We start from the raw sequence: 20,093 nt of genomic DNA on the forward strand, positions 1-20,093 counted from the left end.
CAGACTCCCAGGTACCCTTTTCCTCACTTACTAAAATTCTGCTTCTGGTGGAACTAGAACTTACAGGCGGTCCGGTTGGGACTACCGCCTTTGTTGACTGTGGTTCTTCTATTAATCTGATCGATGCCAAAGTTGTGACTTTTCATAAGATAGGGACAGTTAGGTTAAAAGATCCTGTTAAAATTGTGGCAATTGAATCTTTTCCTATCACCCAGGAGGGAATTTGTTTCATGACTGATACCTTTTCGCTGAAAGTGGGTTCCACTCACATGGAAAAATTAAGGTGTTTTGTTCTAAATAATCTGCCGGCTGGACTGGTACTGGGTACGCCTTGGCTTCAATGTCACAATCCTACTATTGACTGGGTCATGGGGGAGATCATTCAGTGGCTAACGGTCTATGTTGTAACTTGACAACTCTTGTCACCCCAGTAAAATTTGTGTCAGTGTCGTCTGTCGATCTAGAAGGTATTCCGGAGTATCTGAAAGGTTTTGAAGACGTATTTTCTGAAAGTGAGGCTGAGGCGCTACCACCACATAGACCCTTTGATTGTGCCATTAATCTAGTCCCTGGTGCCAAGTTACCCAAGGCTCGCCTGTTCAATTTGTCCGGGCCCGAACGTCTAGTCATGAAGGAGTACATTACCGAGAGTCTCCGCAAAGGGCATATTAGGCCTTCTGTTTCTCCTGTGGCGGCGGGCTTCTTTTTTGTTAAGAAAAAAGATGGTGGTTTGTGGCCGTGCCTCGACTTTCGGGAATTAAACAAAATTACTGTGAAAAATACATACCCTCTCCCCCTAATTCCTGATCTATGTAACCAACTCAACAGGGCCAAGTGGTTCTCTAAACTGGATTTACGTGGGACATACAACCTTATAAGAGTCCGGGAAGGGGACGGATGGAAAACAGCATTCCTGACGACTGAAGGGCTGTTCGAAAACTTGGTTATGCCCTTTGGTCTCATCAACGCTCCTGCTGTTTTTCAGAATTTTTTTAATGTAATTTTCTCTGATTTAATTGGTCATTTTGTGGTCATCTAGTTGGATGACATTCTGGTGTACTCGGTGGACAGTCAATCTCACTTGCACCATTTGCGGATGGTTCTCCTGAGTCTGAGGGAGAATCATTTGTATGCCAAGTTGGAAAATGCTCATTTTTCATGCAAGAAGTATCCTTTCTGGGGTTGATTGTGTCAGGGGAGGGGTTCCGCATGGATCCTAAGAAGGTCCAGGCTGTTACAGATTGGGTGCAGCCTCATGACTTGAAAGGGTTGCAGCGATTTTTAGGCTTTGCTAACTTTTATAGGAAATTTATTAAGGGCTTCTCGCAGGTCGTAAAGCCTCTAACAGACCTCACTCTCAAGGGAGCTGATTTAAAAAATTGGTCTGTAGCTGCAAAAAATTATTTCATGACATTAAAAAAGTGCTTTTCTTCAGCCCCTGTATTGGTACAACCCAACCCGTCAAGACCTTTTATCATGGAGGTTGATGCCTTGGAAGTAGGGGTGGGGGCAGTTTTGTCTCAGGGCCCTCCTACCCTTACTAATCTGAGGCCTTGCGCCTTCTTTTCTAAAAAATTTTCCTTTGCCGAGAGAAATTACGATGTCAGCATTAGAGAGTTGTTGGCAGTAAAGTTGGTTTTTGAAGAATGGAGGCATTTCCTGGAGGGGGCTATTCATCCCATTACAGTCATCACTGATCACAAAAATTTGGCCTATATCGAGTCCCCCCAAGAGATTGGCCCCCAGACAGGCTCGGTGGGCGCTTTTTTTTTTCTCGATTTCAGTTTACCATCACATTCTGCCCGTGATCTAAAAACATCAAGGCTGATGCCTTATCCCGAAGCTTTGATTCGGTGTCCCCTCCAGAACCTCCCTCCTCCATTCTTTAGCCAGGAGTAGTGGTGGCCGAAATCTCCTCTGAGTTACACAGAGAGATTTTGGAGGCCCAGGCTCGGGCTCCGGGTGGTAAACCCCCGGGTAAATTGTTTGTACCGGAACGTCTCCTTCTCGGACTTATGCAGGAATTTCACGATTCTATGTTGAGTGCTCACCCTGGGATTGCAGCTACCCGGGGGGCAATTGCGAGGGGTTTCTGGTGGCCCTCTATAGTAACAGATATTAAAAAGTTTGTGACTGCATGTGGGTTGTGCGCTCGTTCTAAAAGTTCTCAGGTCCGGCCTGCCGGGGAGTTGGTGCCTTTGCCAATTCCGGATAGACCATGGACACATTTGTCCATGGATTTTATTACAAATCTTCCTCCTTCCAGGGGCAACTCGGTGATATGGGAGGTGGTGGATAGGTTTTCAAAACAAGCCCACTTTGTACCTCTCCCCGCGTTACCATCTGCTGAAACCCTGGCCCGCTTATTTATGCAGCATATAATTTGGTTGCATGGAGTGCCTATGAATGTGGTGTCAGACAGAGGGGTACAGTTTGTAGCCAGGTTCTGGAGGGCTTTTTTCAAAAAGCTGGGGATTTCATTGTCCTTCTCCTCTGCCTACCACCCAGAGTCTAATGGACAGACGGAGCGCACAAACCAATCGTTGGAGCAGATTCTGAGATGCTTGGCCTCTTCCAGGCAGGAGGACTGGTGTGAGGTATTGCCCATGGCAGAGTTTGCATTCAAAGGTCGCGTGAGTCAATCTACTGGGAAGTCTCCCTTTCAGATCAACTATGGGTTTAACCCACATTTTGGAGAGTTTTCCCGCATGGATTCAGGTTGTCCGGAGCTGAGAGTGTGACACAACGTCTTAGAATTCTTTGGAGGGAGGTTAAGAGGAATATTTCCAAGGCCCAGGAAAACTATAAGCGGTTTGCTGACAGGAGGAGGGGGTCAGGTCCAGCATTTGCAGTAGGGGAGAAGGTGTGGCTATCCACCCACAATATCAAGCTTAAGATACCATCTATAAAGCTGTGCCCCAAGTTTATTGGCCCATACAAAGTTGTGGAGGTTGTTAACCCAGTAGCCTACCGACTGCAGCTGCCCACCTCCTTTAAAATTTCTGATGTCTTCCACAGGTCCCTGTTAAAGCCTGTGGGGATGGTGAGAGAGGATCCGCCAGTGCTGGTAGAGGGGCGGCTGGAGTATGAAGTAGGGCGCATTGTCAACTCCGGGTGGGTGCGCCGGAGACTCCATTATCTGATACACTGGAAGGGGTACTCTCTGGAGGATCGGTCATGGGTTCCGGCCAGTTCGGTGCATGCCGATCGTCTGGTGCGGGCTTTCCACGCCAGATACCCAGACAAGCCTGGGAGTCCAGTGGCCCCCCGTTACGAGGGGGGTACTGTCATGGTTTGAACAGGGTTCTTGCCCTGCACTCACAGGGTTAAGTGTTCGTGGCCTCTTTCTGGATCTGGGAGGGGTATTTATACTCGCTCTTTACCAGGGTTCTCTGTCAGCTATACTGTTGTTCTGGTGTGTGTGACCCCTGGTGTGCATGTATTCTGCATTGCTTGTTTGCTTCCCGTGTATGACCCGGTCCGTTCCCTCACTCTGTACTCCGTCTCTCGTTTTGGTACTATTGTCTTTTCTGGTTCTGACCTCCTGGCTTGGCTATCGTTACTCCGTTACAGTTTGTCCCTATTGTACCGTCTATTGCCCGTTCTGGTTTTCTGATCTATTGCTACGTCCTGACTATCCATTCTGTCTAACCCTTTGGTACTGTATTGCTATCTCGTGCTTTGACCCGGATTGATCTGGTTTCTGTCTCTGTGTGTGCCCCTTGGTAACATTGCCCTGTAGTTACCTTTCTAGGAATTTCCCTGCAGCTCCTGGCTCTGTGGAGCTGAGGCCATGCCCCAGCTGTCACGTGCTTAAGGTCCTGTGAGCTTGGAGCATGCATCGTCACCACTGAGACCCCGCTCCGCAGGTAGTGCACAGTCTTTGTACTCAGGACACGCGCACTGGCTCAGTGAGCAAGTGCAGTGCGGTGTTCCTGACAGAAGGATGTTGCAGGAAGTAGAACATTCTCCATGGCATCTCCAGACGTTGTCAAGACTGTCACATGTGCTCAGTGTGAACCTGCTCTCATCTGTGAAGAGAACAGGATGTCAATGTCAAATCTGTCAATCTTGGTGTTCTTTGGAAAATGCCAATCGCCATGCACAATATTGGCATGTAAGCACAACACCCACTTGTTGACCCTCAAACCACCCTCATGGAGTCTGTTTCTGACAGTTTGAGCTGACACATGGATGTTAGTGGGCTGCTAAAGGTCATTTTGTAGGGCTCTGGCACTGCTCCTCCTGTTCCTCCATGCACAAAGGAGGAGGCACCGGTCCTGCTGTTGGTTGGTTGCCATCCTATGTTGACGGACACAGCTACCCTTCTTGACACAGCTCGCTTTGATGTGCTATCTTGGATGAGAAGCACTACCTGTGCAACTTTTGTGGGTTGTAGACACCGGCTCACGCTACTGTACAAAACCTCTAGGGGTGAGAGCAATGACAAATTGCAAAAGTAACCAAAATAACATCCAAAAAGGATGAGAATAGAGAAATGGTCTGTGGTCATCATCTGCAGAACCACTCCTTTATAGGGGGTTTCTTGCTAATTGCCTATACGTTCTACCTGTTGTCTGTTCCATTTGCACAACAGCAGGAGAAGTTGATTCACAATCAGTGTTGCTTCATAACTGAACAGGCTGATTTCACAGAAGTGTGACTGACTTGGAGTGACATTGTGTTGTTTAAGTGTACTCTTTATTTTTTGAGCAGTGTTTATTATTGCTTATACCACTCTGAAAGCAGTACAAGTGTGAAAAACATACGTGCCCCAAGTCGTCATTGCTATTTCTCCACTTTTCTGGAGTAATTTCCTTCTTTTTTTAGTGACGTTTATATCTGGATGCTCTTCTCCATACCATTTCCACAAGTTTTTAAGTTGCTTTTAATTTTTTTTCGACAACTTTGCATATGTTTTAGGCAGATTCTTATTCTTAGGCAAACTGCCTCTTCAGAAATAGAGGACTTGAACTCTCGTGCCACCTGTTGGAAGTAGTCAATTTTGACCCTTTAATGAGCCTTGCTACATGACTTAGGATGAAATCCAAACCAGAATCTCAATTTTCAGATGCGTGTTTACAGGGACTTGACCTTCCTCAGTGCAAAGCATGAGATCTGATTTGGCTGTATGAGAGGCCTCTGAATAGTTTGAGAGGGATAACGTCTCTCCTTATGGAGATTGAAATGCGTCACATACATAAGGAGACTTATAGGCGGCGCAATGCTCCACGAAGGTTCGTTAAAGGGTTAATATTATCTTTTAGGATTGCTACTTCCAATAGGTTTACCTAGACTTCCAGTCCCCTTTCACTTTGAAGAAACAATCTGCATATTTAATTTTTCAAAGGAGCATTGCATGGCCTATAAGTCTCCTTTCATTGGCAAGTCACACACCACAAGGAGAGACTTTACCCCTTTGTTCAGTCACACAGCCTCTGGAGTAAGGTTTCTCGCTGAGTTTTCAATTTGACACATTTTTTGACAAACTTTTAAAAATGTCATTTTTTTGGTGCCATAAAATCACAAAAACTGGTAAAAGACAAAAAAAGCATTCTTGATTTTGTGCCAAATTCATGAATTGCGTGTGCAATCTTAAAGAATTTGGGAAAAATACCACAAAATTAAAAAAGTGACTTCCACAAAATTGCAAATCATGACTCGAGACCATAGTATTTCAGAACCAGGCTGACAAACACAGTGGATCAAGTTTTTTCTTAACGTGTCATCAGTAATGCCTGTCATCTCAGTGGCTAGTTTTCCTGAGTGCACACAGAGGAGGGTCATACAGTAGCATATTGCAATTAATGATAATGAATTAGAATTATACAGATGTTTAAACGTATTTTGAGCCATTGCATATAGCCTGAAGGATGGTGTGCAAATATCACTACATGATAGATTCGAAATGTTTAGACTGCTGCATGTTTGAAATGTATGTGTATATATAGTAAATGATAGATTGGATGGAAATGATTATATTGGCCGATCTCATGTACACATTTACTGCACAGTAATCCTTTATTACTATGACCCACATGTACAGTATAAAAAAATCAAGACTGCAACCATGGATATACCCCGTACATACTACCATAAACAACCCTAGAACTCGAGGAATTCAACAATTGGCTTGTGTATCAGTATAGGATCCCATGCAGCACAATTATGTCTGGAGCTCATTTAACTTCTGTTTTGCATTTTATTAAAGTGACACCAAAAGAAAACACAAATGGCCTTTTATAATGAAGCCATTAATAGTTCTAATGCAGAATATGAAATATGGCTGTTCTCACTCATAGGTTGGTGTTATCGGTATTTAGTGAATGGATAGCCACATAATCATAGTAATTTCTCCAAGAAAACTAGCGCTAAATTTTGTGTGTAGGCCCCCATACATTAGATAAAAGTCAATCAAACCTGGTTATTTTAGTGGACTGGAAGATCATCTAGTTGTAGTGGGTCTCCCAACCGTCCATCGACAAGATGTCAGTGGAATGAAGAATCGGGTAACTCACTTGTTCACTTTTATTTTCAAAAGTGTTTGGATTGTCTGATTACAGCCTGATCATCTTTGGTCGGCTTAGCTAGTATACTGAACCAATCAGACTGACACATAACTATGGTAGTTATATGCCAACATATAGGCGGGAGGAGGAAGCGTCCTCCTATGTAGGGCTGTGACAACGCGTTACCTGAGAGTTTCTGAAATTCTGACACCATGTGATCACAGCTGCCATCAGGCACTTTTCAAAACAATGTAAAATAGGACATCCATGATAAAAATGTGCTTTCATCCATGACCTAATCCTTACATAGAAATCCACCATCGACCCTGCCTCATCTGCTGTAACATTATGGACATCTAGGAGACTGCTGATGATCAGACCCATTTATAAACGAATGTTTCTTAGGTTCACATACATGGTGAAATGTTTGCGCACATGGAAAAATGTTTGAAAGATCAGTAACAGATGATTGTATTCTTCCTCTATTGCTGGGGACACATGAATGCTGATTGATCTGACCCTGCGTAATGTAAATAGCTCTCCATGTATTTATTTTACACTTTAGAACAAAGACGGGGATAATTACTCTTATGTCATACATAGCTCAAATGACTCCAGGTCTGATTTCCATCAAAAACAAGCCACACTTACTTCATAGTGTCCTTTCAAGTTGTCAAAGAGTGTGTTTGGACGTATGGAGACCTCATTATTATATATTTAAAAAGTAGAGACAGGAGCATAAGTTACAGTATATTCTGTTACCGGTGTTTTATTGGCATGGACCATTGTTAAATTTCTTGAAATTATGTACAAGAAATATTTCTGCAAACTCCTAAGGCTTATGTGCACACAGAGTATTTTTAGGAAGTTTTGGAGCAGTAACTGAGCGAAAACTCTAAAAATTCCAATCTAAACACCAAAAAAACTTAGATGTTCTGCTCCAAAAACTCTGCAAAAAGACTCCATGTGCACAATACGTAAGGTCGTCTGTCTGATTTTGAAAACATTTTAAAGTACCAGTTCGGGGTTGTTTTTTTCATAAAAACAATAGTATCACTGTGCTTGATTGGCGAGCAAACTCGCCTGACTTTAACCCTATAGAGAATCTGTGGAGTATTGTAAAGAGTCCATTGACCCTGCCTCATCTGCTGTAACATTTTGGACATCTAGCTAATTGCTGATGATCAGATGCATTTAAAAACGAATGTTTCTTAGGTTCACATACATAGTGAAATGTTTGCGCACATGGAAAAATGTTTGAAAGATCAGTAACAGATGATTGTATTCTTCCTCTATTGCTGGGGACACATGAATGCTGATTGATCTGACCCCGCGTAATGTAGATTGCTCTCCACAATCAGTGATGGTTTGGGAGCCATGTCATCTGCTGGTATAGGTACACTGTGTTTTATCAAGACCAAAGTCAGCGCAACCGTCTACCAGGAAATTTTAGAGCACTTCATGCTTCCCTCTACCGACAAGCTTTTTGGAGATTGAAATTTCATTCTCCAACAGGACTTGGCACCTGTCCACACTGTCAAAAGTACCAATACCTGGTTTAAAAATAACAGTATCACTGTGCTTGATTGGCCCGCAAACTCGTCTGACCTTAACCCCATAGAGAATCTATGGGGTATTGTCAAGAGGAAGATGAGAGACACCAGACCCAACAATGCAGATCAGCTGAAGGCTGCTATCAAAGCAACCTGGGCTTCCATAACACATTAGCAGTGCCACAGACTGATCGCCTCCATGCCACACCACATGGATGCCGTAATTGATGCCAAAGGAGCCCCCACCAAGTAATATTAATAATACATTTTATTTCTATAGCGCCGACATATTCCGCAGCACTTTACATTTCAGAGGGGACTTGTACAGACGATAGACATTACAGCATAACAATAATCACATAGATCATAACAGATACCAAGAGGAATGAGGGCCCTGCTTGCAAGCTTACAATCTATGAGGGAAAAAGGGGAGACACGAAAGGTGGGTGGTATTGAATGAATTTACTGAACATACATTTCAGTAGGCCAACATTTCGGATGTTAAAATTATTTTTCAAGCTGGTGTTATAAAGTATTCTAATTTACTGAGATAATGACTTTTGGGTTTTCATTGGATGTAAGCCATAAACATCAACATTAACAGAAATAAACACTTGAAATAGATCAGCCTGTTTGTAATAACGCTATTTAATATATGAGTTTCACTTTTTGTATTGAAGAACAGAAATAAATTAACTTTTTGATGATATTCTAATTTTGTGACATGCACCTGAAAGGCAAGCAAAATTGTGCATTGACTTTTTGACTTTTGGCCCCTCAGAAGGCTGATTTAAAAAAAATTCCTATTCTTTGTTTCTGTTATAGTTATGTTGATCCAGAGGAAGAGAAAAACTTGATGGGGCAGACACTAATAACTTCAAATTAGGGAAGAGTGATACGGCCATATACATCGGACGAGGATCGCAACCGAATGTATGGACTAGTTGGTGGCTCGCCCAACCAGATCCTGGCCACATGTATTTCTATGCAACTCTCACACTCGGATTGGGAGAGCCAATGGCCAGTCCAAGCAGTGTGTTGCAATTCTGAGTTATGTGGCAGTCTGACTCTTCTCTTAGGGAAAAAATTCCTTCCCAACTCTACACACAGCCTTTACCCAGGCTTAGTCTATAGAAAGCAGTAGTCTTACATATTTGGTTTTGCAGCCTAATAAGAAAAATTAAATTGGCACAATCAAATATATTTTTAGTTTCTTTAATAAATCTGCTCTGGTAGGGGTCTAAGTGCAGAATATGCAAACTTATTAATTTTGTGACCAAGCTTTGTACTTACCCGGTGTAGTGATGGCAGAGCAATGGCTGAGAGGTGAAGACTGTTGCTTTGCAGTGCTGGGGTCCAAGGTTCAAATCTCATTAAGGAGTTTGTATGTTCTCCCCATTCTTGTGTGGATTTTTTCCCACTCTCAAATTATATACTGAAAGGGAATTTAGATTACGAAGCCCAATGGGAACAGTGATGATGATGTCTGTAAAGCACTGTGGAATTAATGGTGCTGTAATATATATAAACATCAGCTTCTTTAAAATGTGAGGTGGGCCTCTCTAGAGAGATATTCCTTAAAGGCCTACATACACATGAGCTCATGCACATGTATTGCTATCTTTGTTTCAGCAACATGATTGACTCTTTTTGAAAATGATCCAGCTTTATTAAATGGAATAAAAATGGAGCAATATTTTTTATTCTGGCATGGGCTTGGACCACTAATGAGACCCAGGCATCTCCATACTGTAGTTGGTGGGGCCTCAATAGAAAAAAAACCCTGAAACCCTAGTCTGGATGGTAGTATTTTACTGTGAACCATTCCTGAGGATAGATGTGGGAATATTGTAAGACAATAGATTCCATAACAGAATGTGCTATCAATCTTTTTGGAGGCTCCAAAATGCACTTCTTCATGCATTCCTGATGATGTTTAAGTGCTACACTGCTTGAAGGATCCCAGATGTGCTAGTGCAATGTATGCCATTGAAGCCTGGACACGGTCACAGACTTCTATACCATAGCTCCTCAATGGCATGAGCTCAGTGTTAGACACTGATTGAAGGGGGTAGGGAAACTGTGCTTCTACATCTGGGATATTTTACTACCCAATTAATATAGTCCTGGGAATTGCTACCATGGTGAACTGATAGCAGGAAAGCGCAACAACCCCCTCCCCTATAGTTTTCTCTAGGGCTTTTCCTGCTTAGACTAACTCTTTTCCGTGAAGTCCTAATAAGACAAGAGGAACTGCATTACTAGACATACGACAAATGCAATGTCTAACAGCCACTTAAAATTCCTTTCTCTTGATTAAGGAAAATAAAATATATATACGAGGCATACCAGTTACGTGCATTTATATCTTTTCCTATTCATTAAATCACCATTGTTTTTGTTGGATAGAGTCCAGGAGCTTTAGAAAGTGTTAGTACTAAAGATGCAGTAAAGATGCAGGAACATGGTATTAGATAGAAAAAAAAGGTATAAAGCGGTGCTGGAAATGACATCTCTGACCAGTGCCCTCAAATCCAAGATGCATTCATCAAACTGCAATGAAGCCAAAACGTTGCATTGTAGTTCTGAGTGCACAGTGTGGGGACATCATTGATAGTGCTGCTTCATTCCTATTTTTCCTGACTTACACATGGTGGATATTCAGGACTGTGGTCTACTGGGTTGCATGCACCCAATTTTTTTTTGTTGAAAGACTACAATTGGTGTGGCTATTTTTCATTTTTTTGTAATTACAGAGGATATATACCACTTTGTAAGAAAAAAAAATATTTTTCCTTAAGGAGCTAACTTTACTTTTTATTTCAGATTAAGGGGTTGTCCCAACTTAGGAAGTGTACCACCTACCTAGAGATTAGGTGATAACTTGCTGTTTGCTAAGTATCTGTCCACTGGAAGCGCACCGAATCCAAAATCTAGTTGACTCATAAGGCCTCCATATGCATTAGGCATACTAGTAAGAAACGGATTCAGCATGTTCGATTTCTGATATCCGATTCTTTTGTTCTCCAGAAGAATATTCACTGCCTGATGAGTCTTAGAGAACACAGGGACACTTGACTGAGATGAATATTCCTGTTTACAGGGGATTTGGGAGACATAGGTATTAGCCAAAATGATATGTCAAACGATTGTTCAGCCAACAGCTAACTATTGTGTATGGGGGTTTAAGACTGTCAAAGACAGCTGAGTACAGTGCAGACAAGGATCCATTCTAACTGGCCATTTAAGATGCCTTTTCTCAGGGTCTGGGGATAGGTAACGACTTACAGTTGGGGCAATCCCTTTAAATTTGTCAATTTAAAACTTTCTTTCAAAACAAAGATTATGTTTCTCTCACTTCCAACTGTCCCAAACCACCTCTACAGCACTAAAAATTTCAGTATTCTAATGAATTCTTTTTTGGGTGCTTTATTAATGTTGCTTTCTTTTAAATGAACTTTTATGGCACAGCTAGTCATATCCTAATTAGTCAGGACAAATCCAGTAGGTCGTCACATCTCCCAGAAAATTCCTGGCTTGTATCCTCAAATCATCCCTCCCCAGGCATGATTGACATCCTTCATACAATGCCAGTTATGGTTGGACAGCTGGAATGTCACAAGCATGCGCAATATTTCCAATTGTCCTACCATGACGGAGAACTTTGACGATTTTTATACACTCAGCAAACCCACTTTACAAGTTGTTGTGGTTCCTAAACGCCTCCAATTTTCAATAATAACACTCAGTTGATCATGGAATATTTAGAGAAGAAGAGATTTTGCAAACTGACTTGTTACAACATTGGTACCCTATTACAGTACAACACTGAATTTGATTAGCACTTTAGAACGAGCCATTTTTTAACAAATATGTGTAGAAGCAGACCGTATGGCTAGGGGCTGGATTTTATATATCTGTAGTAATGGGATGATTAAGACGTATAGTGCATTTCCGTAAGTCACATGTTAAGTGATTTCCTAATAAGAAATAAAATTTAACGCACTGTGTTAGTGGCCAAGTTTCTGATCTTCAGTGCGGTAGTTTCACAAATGCAAACTTTTGATTAAGCATGCCGCCATCTAATCAGGGTCAGACCATATATCAATGTTGTTTTCTTTTTGTTTTCAGATTACCGGACTGGACCATGTTTTACACAAATCAGCAACCAAATGTGTCAAGGACAACTTAGTGGTATTGTGTGCACAAAGACATTGTGTTGCGCTACCATTGGCCGTGCCTGGGGTCACCCCTGTGAGATGTGTCCTGCTCAACCACATCCATGCCGTAGAGGATTTATTCCAAATATCCGAACTGGAGCCTGCCAAGGTAAAATGGGCTGAGTCTACCTGATTTCATTATGAATGCAAACAACATTTATCGCCATATTAACATACATAGTAACATAGTTTTGAAGGCTGAAGGAAGACCTTATGTCCATCTAGTTCAGCCTATTTTTAGTGCAGCTGTTCTGCATTGTTGATCCTGGGGAAGACAAAAAACCCACAGAGTAGAAACCAATTTTCTCCATAAGGAAAAAAAAATTCCTTCCCCTAAGCTGGGTCAACCATCTACCTATAATATTATGTTATTCGTAACCTTCTATACTGTTACTCACAAGAAAAGCATCCATTCCTTTCCTAAATTCATTCAGTGAGTTGGCCATCACCACCTCCTCAGGAAGAGAATTCCAGAGCCTCACTGCTCTTACCATGAAGAACCCTCTTCTATGCTGGTGCAGAAATTATATTTAATCCAAACGAAGAGAATGCCCTCATGTTCTTGTCACAGTCCTTGGTACAAACAGTTCATTGGAGAGATCTCTGTATTGCCCTCTGATATACTTGTACATATATATTAGGTCTCCCCTAAGTCGTCTCTTTTCTAGAGTAAATAGACCTAATTTTGATAACCTTTCTGGGTATTGTAGTGAACCAACTCTATTTATCATTTTAGTAGCCCGCCTTTGAACCCTTTCAAGTTCAGTAATGTCTTTCTTGAGCACCGGCGTCCAAAATTGCACACAATGCTCCAAGTGTGGTCTGACGAGTGATTTGTACAGAGGGAGAATTATGTTTTCATCTCGTGTCCCCAGACCTCTTCTAATGCATCCCATGACCCTATTTGCTTTGGTGGCAGCTGCCTGACACTGGGCACTCCAATTTAGCTTCTTATTGACTAAGATGCCTAAGCCTTTTTCCATGTCTGACTTCCCCAGCAGTTTCCCATTTAGTAAGTAATTGTAGCATCTGTTTCTCCTTCCCATGTGCATAACCTTACACTTATCTGTGTTAAACCTCATTTGCCATTTTTCAGCCCAATTCTCCAATTTACTCAAATCTGTCTGTAGTTGCAAACTGTCCTCCTTTGTGTTAACTACCTTACATAGTTTTGTATCATCTGCAAATACTGATATTTTACTGTGTAAGCCATCCACTAGATCATTAATAAATATATTAAATAGTAGAGGGCCCAATACAGAACCCTGTGGTACCCCACTAGTAACCCTGGCCCAATCTGAGTATGCCCCATTAATAGCCACTCTTTGTTTTCTATCACTAAGCCAGCTACCTACCCATCTACATACATTTTCCCCTAACCCAATCTTTCTCATCTTACTTACCAATCTTTTATGTGGGACAGTGTCAAATGCTTTAGAGAAGTCGAGATAAATGACATCCAATGATTCTCCTTGGTCCATTTGAGAGCTTACATCCTCATAGAAGCTGATCAGGTTAGTTTGACAGGAGCAATCCTTCATAAATCCATGTTGATATGGAGTTAAACATTTCTTAACATTGAGATATTCCATAATGGTATCCCTTAGAAACCCTTCAAAAATTTTACCCACAACAGATGTTAAGCTTACCGGCCTATAGTTTCCAGGTTCCCTTTTACACCCCTTTTTGAATATTGGTACCACATTTGCTTGCCACCAATCAAAAGGAGCAGACCCTGTTTCTATAGAGTCTTTAAATATAAGGAATAGAGGCCTGTCTATCACATTACTTAACTCCCTTAATACCCGAGGGTGAATGCCATCAGGGCCTGGTGATTTGTCAATTTTAATCTTACTAAGGCAGTTCTGCACTTCTTCCTGGGTTAGGCAGGTAATACTTAAGGGGAGTTTACATTATCACTCTGCATTTCCCCTGGCAAATCCTTTTCCTGTGTGAACACTGTTGAGAATAAAGTATTTAAAACATTTGCTTTTCCCACATCGCTCTCTATGATTTCAACCTCATTGTTCTTTAAAGGGCCGACACCATCAATTTTAATCATTTTACTGTTTATATAATTAAAGAATAGTTTGGGGTTTGTTTTACTTTCCTTAGCAATGAGTCTCTCAGTTTCCACTTTTGCTAAATGTATTTGTTTTTTACACATTTTATTTTTTTCTCTATAACTTTTTAATGCTTCTTCATTGCCTTCTTGTTCTAGCGTCTTAAATGCCTTGTTCTTGTTATTTATTGCCCCTTTTCATCCTTGTTTAGCCACATTGGTGTTCTCCTGTTCCTAGCCCTTTTATTTCTGTACGGTATGGCTAGCTCGCAGTGAGTGTGTAAAACTGATTTAAATATTTCCCATTTATTTTCTGTGCTCCTATTTTTGAGGACATTGTCCCAATCAATTCGGCGAAGGTCCTCGCTAAGCTGGTCAAACTTTGCTTTCCTGAAATTCAGCGTTTTTGTAACCCCCTTCCAGGGCACCTTACTGAAGGACAAGTGGAATTGTATTATATTGTGGTCACTGTTCCCTAGGTGCGCATCGACTCGTACTTTTGTTATTCTATCTGGCCTGTTGCTTAAAATTAAGTCCAGAAGGGCTGTCCCTCTAGTTGGGCCCTGCACAAGTTGTGACAGATAATTATCCTTGGTTACTGACAGAAATTGGTTTCCTTTCTGAGATACGCAGGTTATGTTGAAGCCCCTTTATATTGTATTTACTGCCCTATTTAGTTGTATTGTTTTCTATAACATATAATTAGTATCAACATTACAAGGAAACATTTCATATATCATAAAAAGTATCATCATTAAAATGTATATTTTAAAATTGTAACTGAAATAAGTGGGTGAACTATCAATGAAGATATCAAGATTCTCTTTGTGTCACTAAATCATGAACTGGAGTCCATCACCTCTATACTTTACAGCACTCTCTATCACTCTGTGCTAGGTAATGCCCCCTCCTGATAAGTCCCATCCTTTTTTAGTGGTTAGGTACCGAAGCTTGCGTAAAAACACAAAAGGTTGCTACATTTTTGTAGAGTAAAGTGTTTTGTAGTGAGTGTGTTTAAAGTGCTTAGTGAATTCATCATAGTTATTCCATAAAAAAGCTATGGAACCATAACATAATGCAACACAACAGTGTGAACACCGCCCCATGATAAAATTATAACAGACAAGGTGGACAAAATCAAACAAGTAACATATGCATTAATGATGTTACTTCCCCAAACAGACCATTAAAGATCCTGATTTATTGAGATTTGAAAGAAATCTATGTGAATCCTGAAACTTGAGATGTGGAAAAATATGTAGCTAATTGCTCTACTAATCAAAGTAAATTGAGTGTTGCATAGTTCTCCTTCCCCCACCTACTGAGCGGCAGGAACAAGTCAATAATCGCATGCTTGGAATAGATGATTGACTTTGTGTGACTGCACCTAAAGACTTTGGTTTTACCACTTAACACATAGACAAGAAACCAGAGATAGGTAGATATGTGGTTAACCAGCTAAGCTTCTTCATCACAGCAGATTCAGAGACTGAGAAGGGGGAAAGCTGAGATGAGGTCAGCACCTAGTGACATTTGGAAAACAACAAAACAACTTTGTATGTCCCTCTCTGGACAACCCCTTCAATGTATTGTCATGTACAAATTAGAGTTATCTGTTGTCTTTAAAGGAGGGGTTATTTTACGTGGATTTTGATCCTCTTCAAAATCTACATAAAAAACCTCCTCCATCTGAACATATCCTAAAGGATAAGTGAATTCTTTCCTTCTCACCTTGCATTGTTGTGTTCAGGACATTGGAATGGGGTGGAAGTTGCTGATGGCTACCCTTCTACCGGAGCCGGTCTGGTCCATAAAAAGGAATGCAAGTTTAGAGGAAACAATACAAATGTGGAGCAAGAAAAATGCTAATGATGATGGAAAGTGGGGTTCTTTTTCTTTTAAGCAGATATACTGTCACCGCGTTTCAGGGTCGCACGCGACCCCTTCATCAGAACAAGTTGGTCGGTGTGACTTTGAAACACGTTCACTGTATTAGGCTAGTTTCACACTAGTGTTCAGGAGGTCTGCAGATGGCAGCATACTTCCTCCTTTCTTCCACTGTGAAGCTCCGCCCACACTCTGCCTACTGCCACATGCGTCCTGCGTTTCCCTGCATACCTATCTTTAACATTGGGTACGCAGGGACATGCGTTGTATGTGAATGCGTCTGCACGCGGCGATTTGACGTGTATGGCGGCTGCACGGAAATGCTAAATTTTGCAGCCCTCCTGAATGCAAGTATGAAACCAGCCTTAGGCTATGTGCACACGTGTGGAATTCCGGCAGAAATTTCCGTGGGAATTCCGGAATTCCATTCCACAGGAAATATGCGAGAAATCCGCATTTTCAATTCCCAGGTATTTCCCACGGAAAAACTAGCGATTTGCAAGCGTAATGAGCTTGCAAAATACTAGCATTTTCCAAGCGATCTGTAGCATTGCTTGGAAAACTGATTGACAGGTTGGTCACACTCGTCAAACATAGTGTTTGACGAGTGTGACCAACTTTTTACTATGAGGCTGCCTATGCGGCATCAGTAGTAAAAAGATCTAATGATAAAAATAATTTAAAAAAATAAAAAATCGTGTTTTTCTCACCTTCCGGCGTCCTGCATGGCTTTCCCGATCATCGCGATGCTCCCGGCAAGTCCCGTTCCCAGTGATGCCTTGCGACAATGACCTTTGATGACGTCGCGGTCTCACGAGACCGCTACGGTCTCGTGAGACCGCGATGTCATTAAAGGTCATTGTCATAAGGAATCGCTGGGAACAGGACTTGGTGGGAGCATCTCTGAGGCCTGGTGACACTGCGGGGGCCGTCGGAAGGTAAGAATAACATGATTTTTTATTTTAATTCTATTTTTAACAGTGATATGGTACCAAGGGCCTGGAGGAGAGTCTCCTCTCCTCCAGACCCTGGGTACCATCCGCAAATTTTCCGCTTACTTTTTGCATGGTGGGCACAGCCACATGCAAAGTAAGCTTAACAATGCAATCCTATGTGTGCACACATGATTCCGCACAAAGAATGAACATGCTGCGTATTTTTCCGCGATGCATTTCCGCCGTGGAAAAATACGCAGCATTAGCACAGCATGTGCGGATTGCCATAGGATTGCATGGGATGCTTTTATTTTGCATTGTCGCAGCAAAATCGCACGTTTAAAAACACAGCAAAAATGCAAAAAAAAGCTACGTGTGAACTCAGCCTCACTGTTTGATAAAAATAAGTATCAGTTTTGGAACCCAACTGACACATTATGGCCTCATATCCATTGGCGATTAAAAAAACGGTCCGATTTCTGGACTGGAAAAAAGGGTGGAGTGTTTTGCCAGTGTCATGCGATTTCTATGCGATTTTTTATTTTTTCATCCGTTTTTCATCCGTTTTTTTTGCCTGCCACTCTTTTTCTACAGTCATTTACAGGACCATTTACAGTGTCCTATACCACAGATTGGGGATGTATCCATTAAAAACGGATGGAAAACGGATGGTCCGTTTTTGGTCCGTTTTTTTAATCGCACCCATTGACTTCTATTGGGGAAAATCGCTGCAAATCGCAGCATGCTGCGATTTTTTTCTCAGACCGATTTTGGCTCAGAAAAAAATCGCAAGTGAGATGTCACCCATTGACTAACATGGGTCAGAGTGCAATCCGATTAAAAATCGGATTGCAATCGACCGATTTTATCGCCAATGGGTATGAGGCCTATCACTGAGAGTAGAATGGTGTTTTTCACCCCACATTTTTATTGTTTTCATCTGAATTTACAGATCAATGTATTGTATTAGCACACAATTTTATTGCAATGTCCATACATTTAAAACTAAAAATAAAATATGTTAAAAAATGACTTTTGCCTTTTGGTGTAGCAAAATAGCTTATTATTCCTGTGTAAAAAAAATAAAAATAAAACTCCGTACTTGCTTTCCAACGAAGTGAAGGTGATGAAAATTACACCTGAACCTATAATGTCAATGCCATGCCATTTGCACCTTTTAGACACACTTTATAGAGGAAAGGACATTTCTAGGCATGTTTTACCAATTATTTTAACGTTCCAGCACCAGAAAAGATACACAAATAATGAATCTGGCTCCAGTGTTCCCACATTTTTATTAAAACTTTAAGTTACAGTTGAAGCTCAAATACTGATATTTAAATATATATTTACATATATATACACACATTATATATATATAAATCAAGAAAAATAGGCAGCACTCGAAATTAAATGTGAAAAAAGTGGATACTTTACTGATCTTCAGGTGGCGACGTTTCGACGGTGACCCATCTTTTTGATTTTTATATATATATATATAAACAACGACAAAGCAAGGTCCAGCAGTAACGTGATTCTGGACCGTGAAGAAGGCGGGTTTTACCGCTGAAACGCGTAGTCCTATCTGCACTACTTTCCTGCGTTATTGCTGTTTTGAACTGCTTGGACCATTATACCTTATTTTAATGGATTTATGAATAGAAAGAAAGAAATATTTTTTAACAGCATCTTGGATTGCTCACGTTATTGCTGGACCTTGCTTTGTCGTTGTTTACATTTGTATGGATGGATTCCTACATCCTGATCCGGGCAAAACGGAGTTAACCAGGTCAGCTGAGGTTCCAGGTGGTTCACAGGAGTGAGCTGGTCTACATTGTTGGATATATATATATATATATATATATATATATATATAGCGCAACAAAAAATGATAGAAATATGAAATCTGCTCCAAATAAAAGAAAAACTGTCCCAGTTTCATACCTATTCACTGCAGTTTGATATGGGCTCCATTTGTTGCCCTACACATAGCCAAACAATTTGTACCCCATAAAACAGAGACATTTCTTTAACACCTTATAAACTGTAGTCTTGCTTAGGTGTAATTGTCAAGTACACTGCTGAGCAGCTGAAGAATTCTTTAAGTTCCCGCCCGCTTTCCCTGACTTTTATGGACTTTGTTATTGTATACTGTATACTTTCCTATGATTGGTCAAAAGTGCACCATGACTTTACAGACACAGTGGACACACTGTTTACACTGCTCAAAAAAATAAAGGGAACACTATATTACCACATCCTAAATATCACTGAATGAAATATGCCAGTTGCAAATCTTTATTTATTACATGATGGAATGTGTTGAGAACAATAAAACATAAAAATGACCAATGTACATCAAAATGAATATCCCATGAAGGTCTGGATTTGGAATGATACTCAAGATCAAAGTGGAAAATCAAATTACAGGCTGATCCAACTTCAGTGGAAATGCCTCAAATTAGGGAAATGATGCTCAGTAGTGTGTGTGTGGCCCTCACGTGCCTGTATGACCTCCCCACAATTCTTGCACAAAGGAGGAAGCAGCGGTCCTGCTGCTGGGTTGTTGCCCTCCTACGGCCACCTCCATTTGTCCTGGTGTACTGGCCTGTCTCCTGGTATCTGCTCCGTACTCTTGACACTGTGCTGACAGACACAGCTACTCTCCTTGCCATAGCTTGCATTGATGTGCCATCTTGGATGAGCTGCACTATCTGAGAAACTTCTGTGGGTTGTAGACACTGCCTCATGCTACAGTGCAATACCTATAGGGGTTAGAGCAATCACAAAATCCAAAAACAAAAGCCTAAAAGACAAAACAACAGCCTAAAAGGATGAGAACCGAGAAATGGTCTGTTGTCACTCCCTGCAGAAACACTCCTTTATAGGGGCTGTCTTGTTAATTGCCTATAATTTCTGTCTGTTTC

General features: G+C 41.2%; 1 protein-coding gene across 1 annotated transcript in view; it reads left to right on the top strand.

Annotated features, from left to right (window-relative positions):
- Positions 1-20,093, top strand: part of LOC141049088 (fibrillin-2-like) — a 293,475-nt gene that overhangs the window by 172,569 nt on the left and 100,813 nt on the right. Inside the window, exon 7 of the mRNA XM_073545236.1 lies at positions 12,194-12,391. Coding sequence (XP_073401337.1) covers positions 12,194-12,391 — 198 coding nt within the window. The remainder of the gene's footprint in view (positions 1-12,193; positions 12,392-20,093) is intronic.

The sequence above is a fragment of the Dendrobates tinctorius genome, unplaced genomic scaffold, assembly GCF_039654945.1.
Source record: "Dendrobates tinctorius isolate UK_male_01 unplaced genomic scaffold, ASM3965494v1 ptg000011l, whole genome shotgun sequence".
Taxonomy (NCBI): domain Eukaryota; kingdom Metazoa; phylum Chordata; class Amphibia; order Anura; family Dendrobatidae; genus Dendrobates; species Dendrobates tinctorius.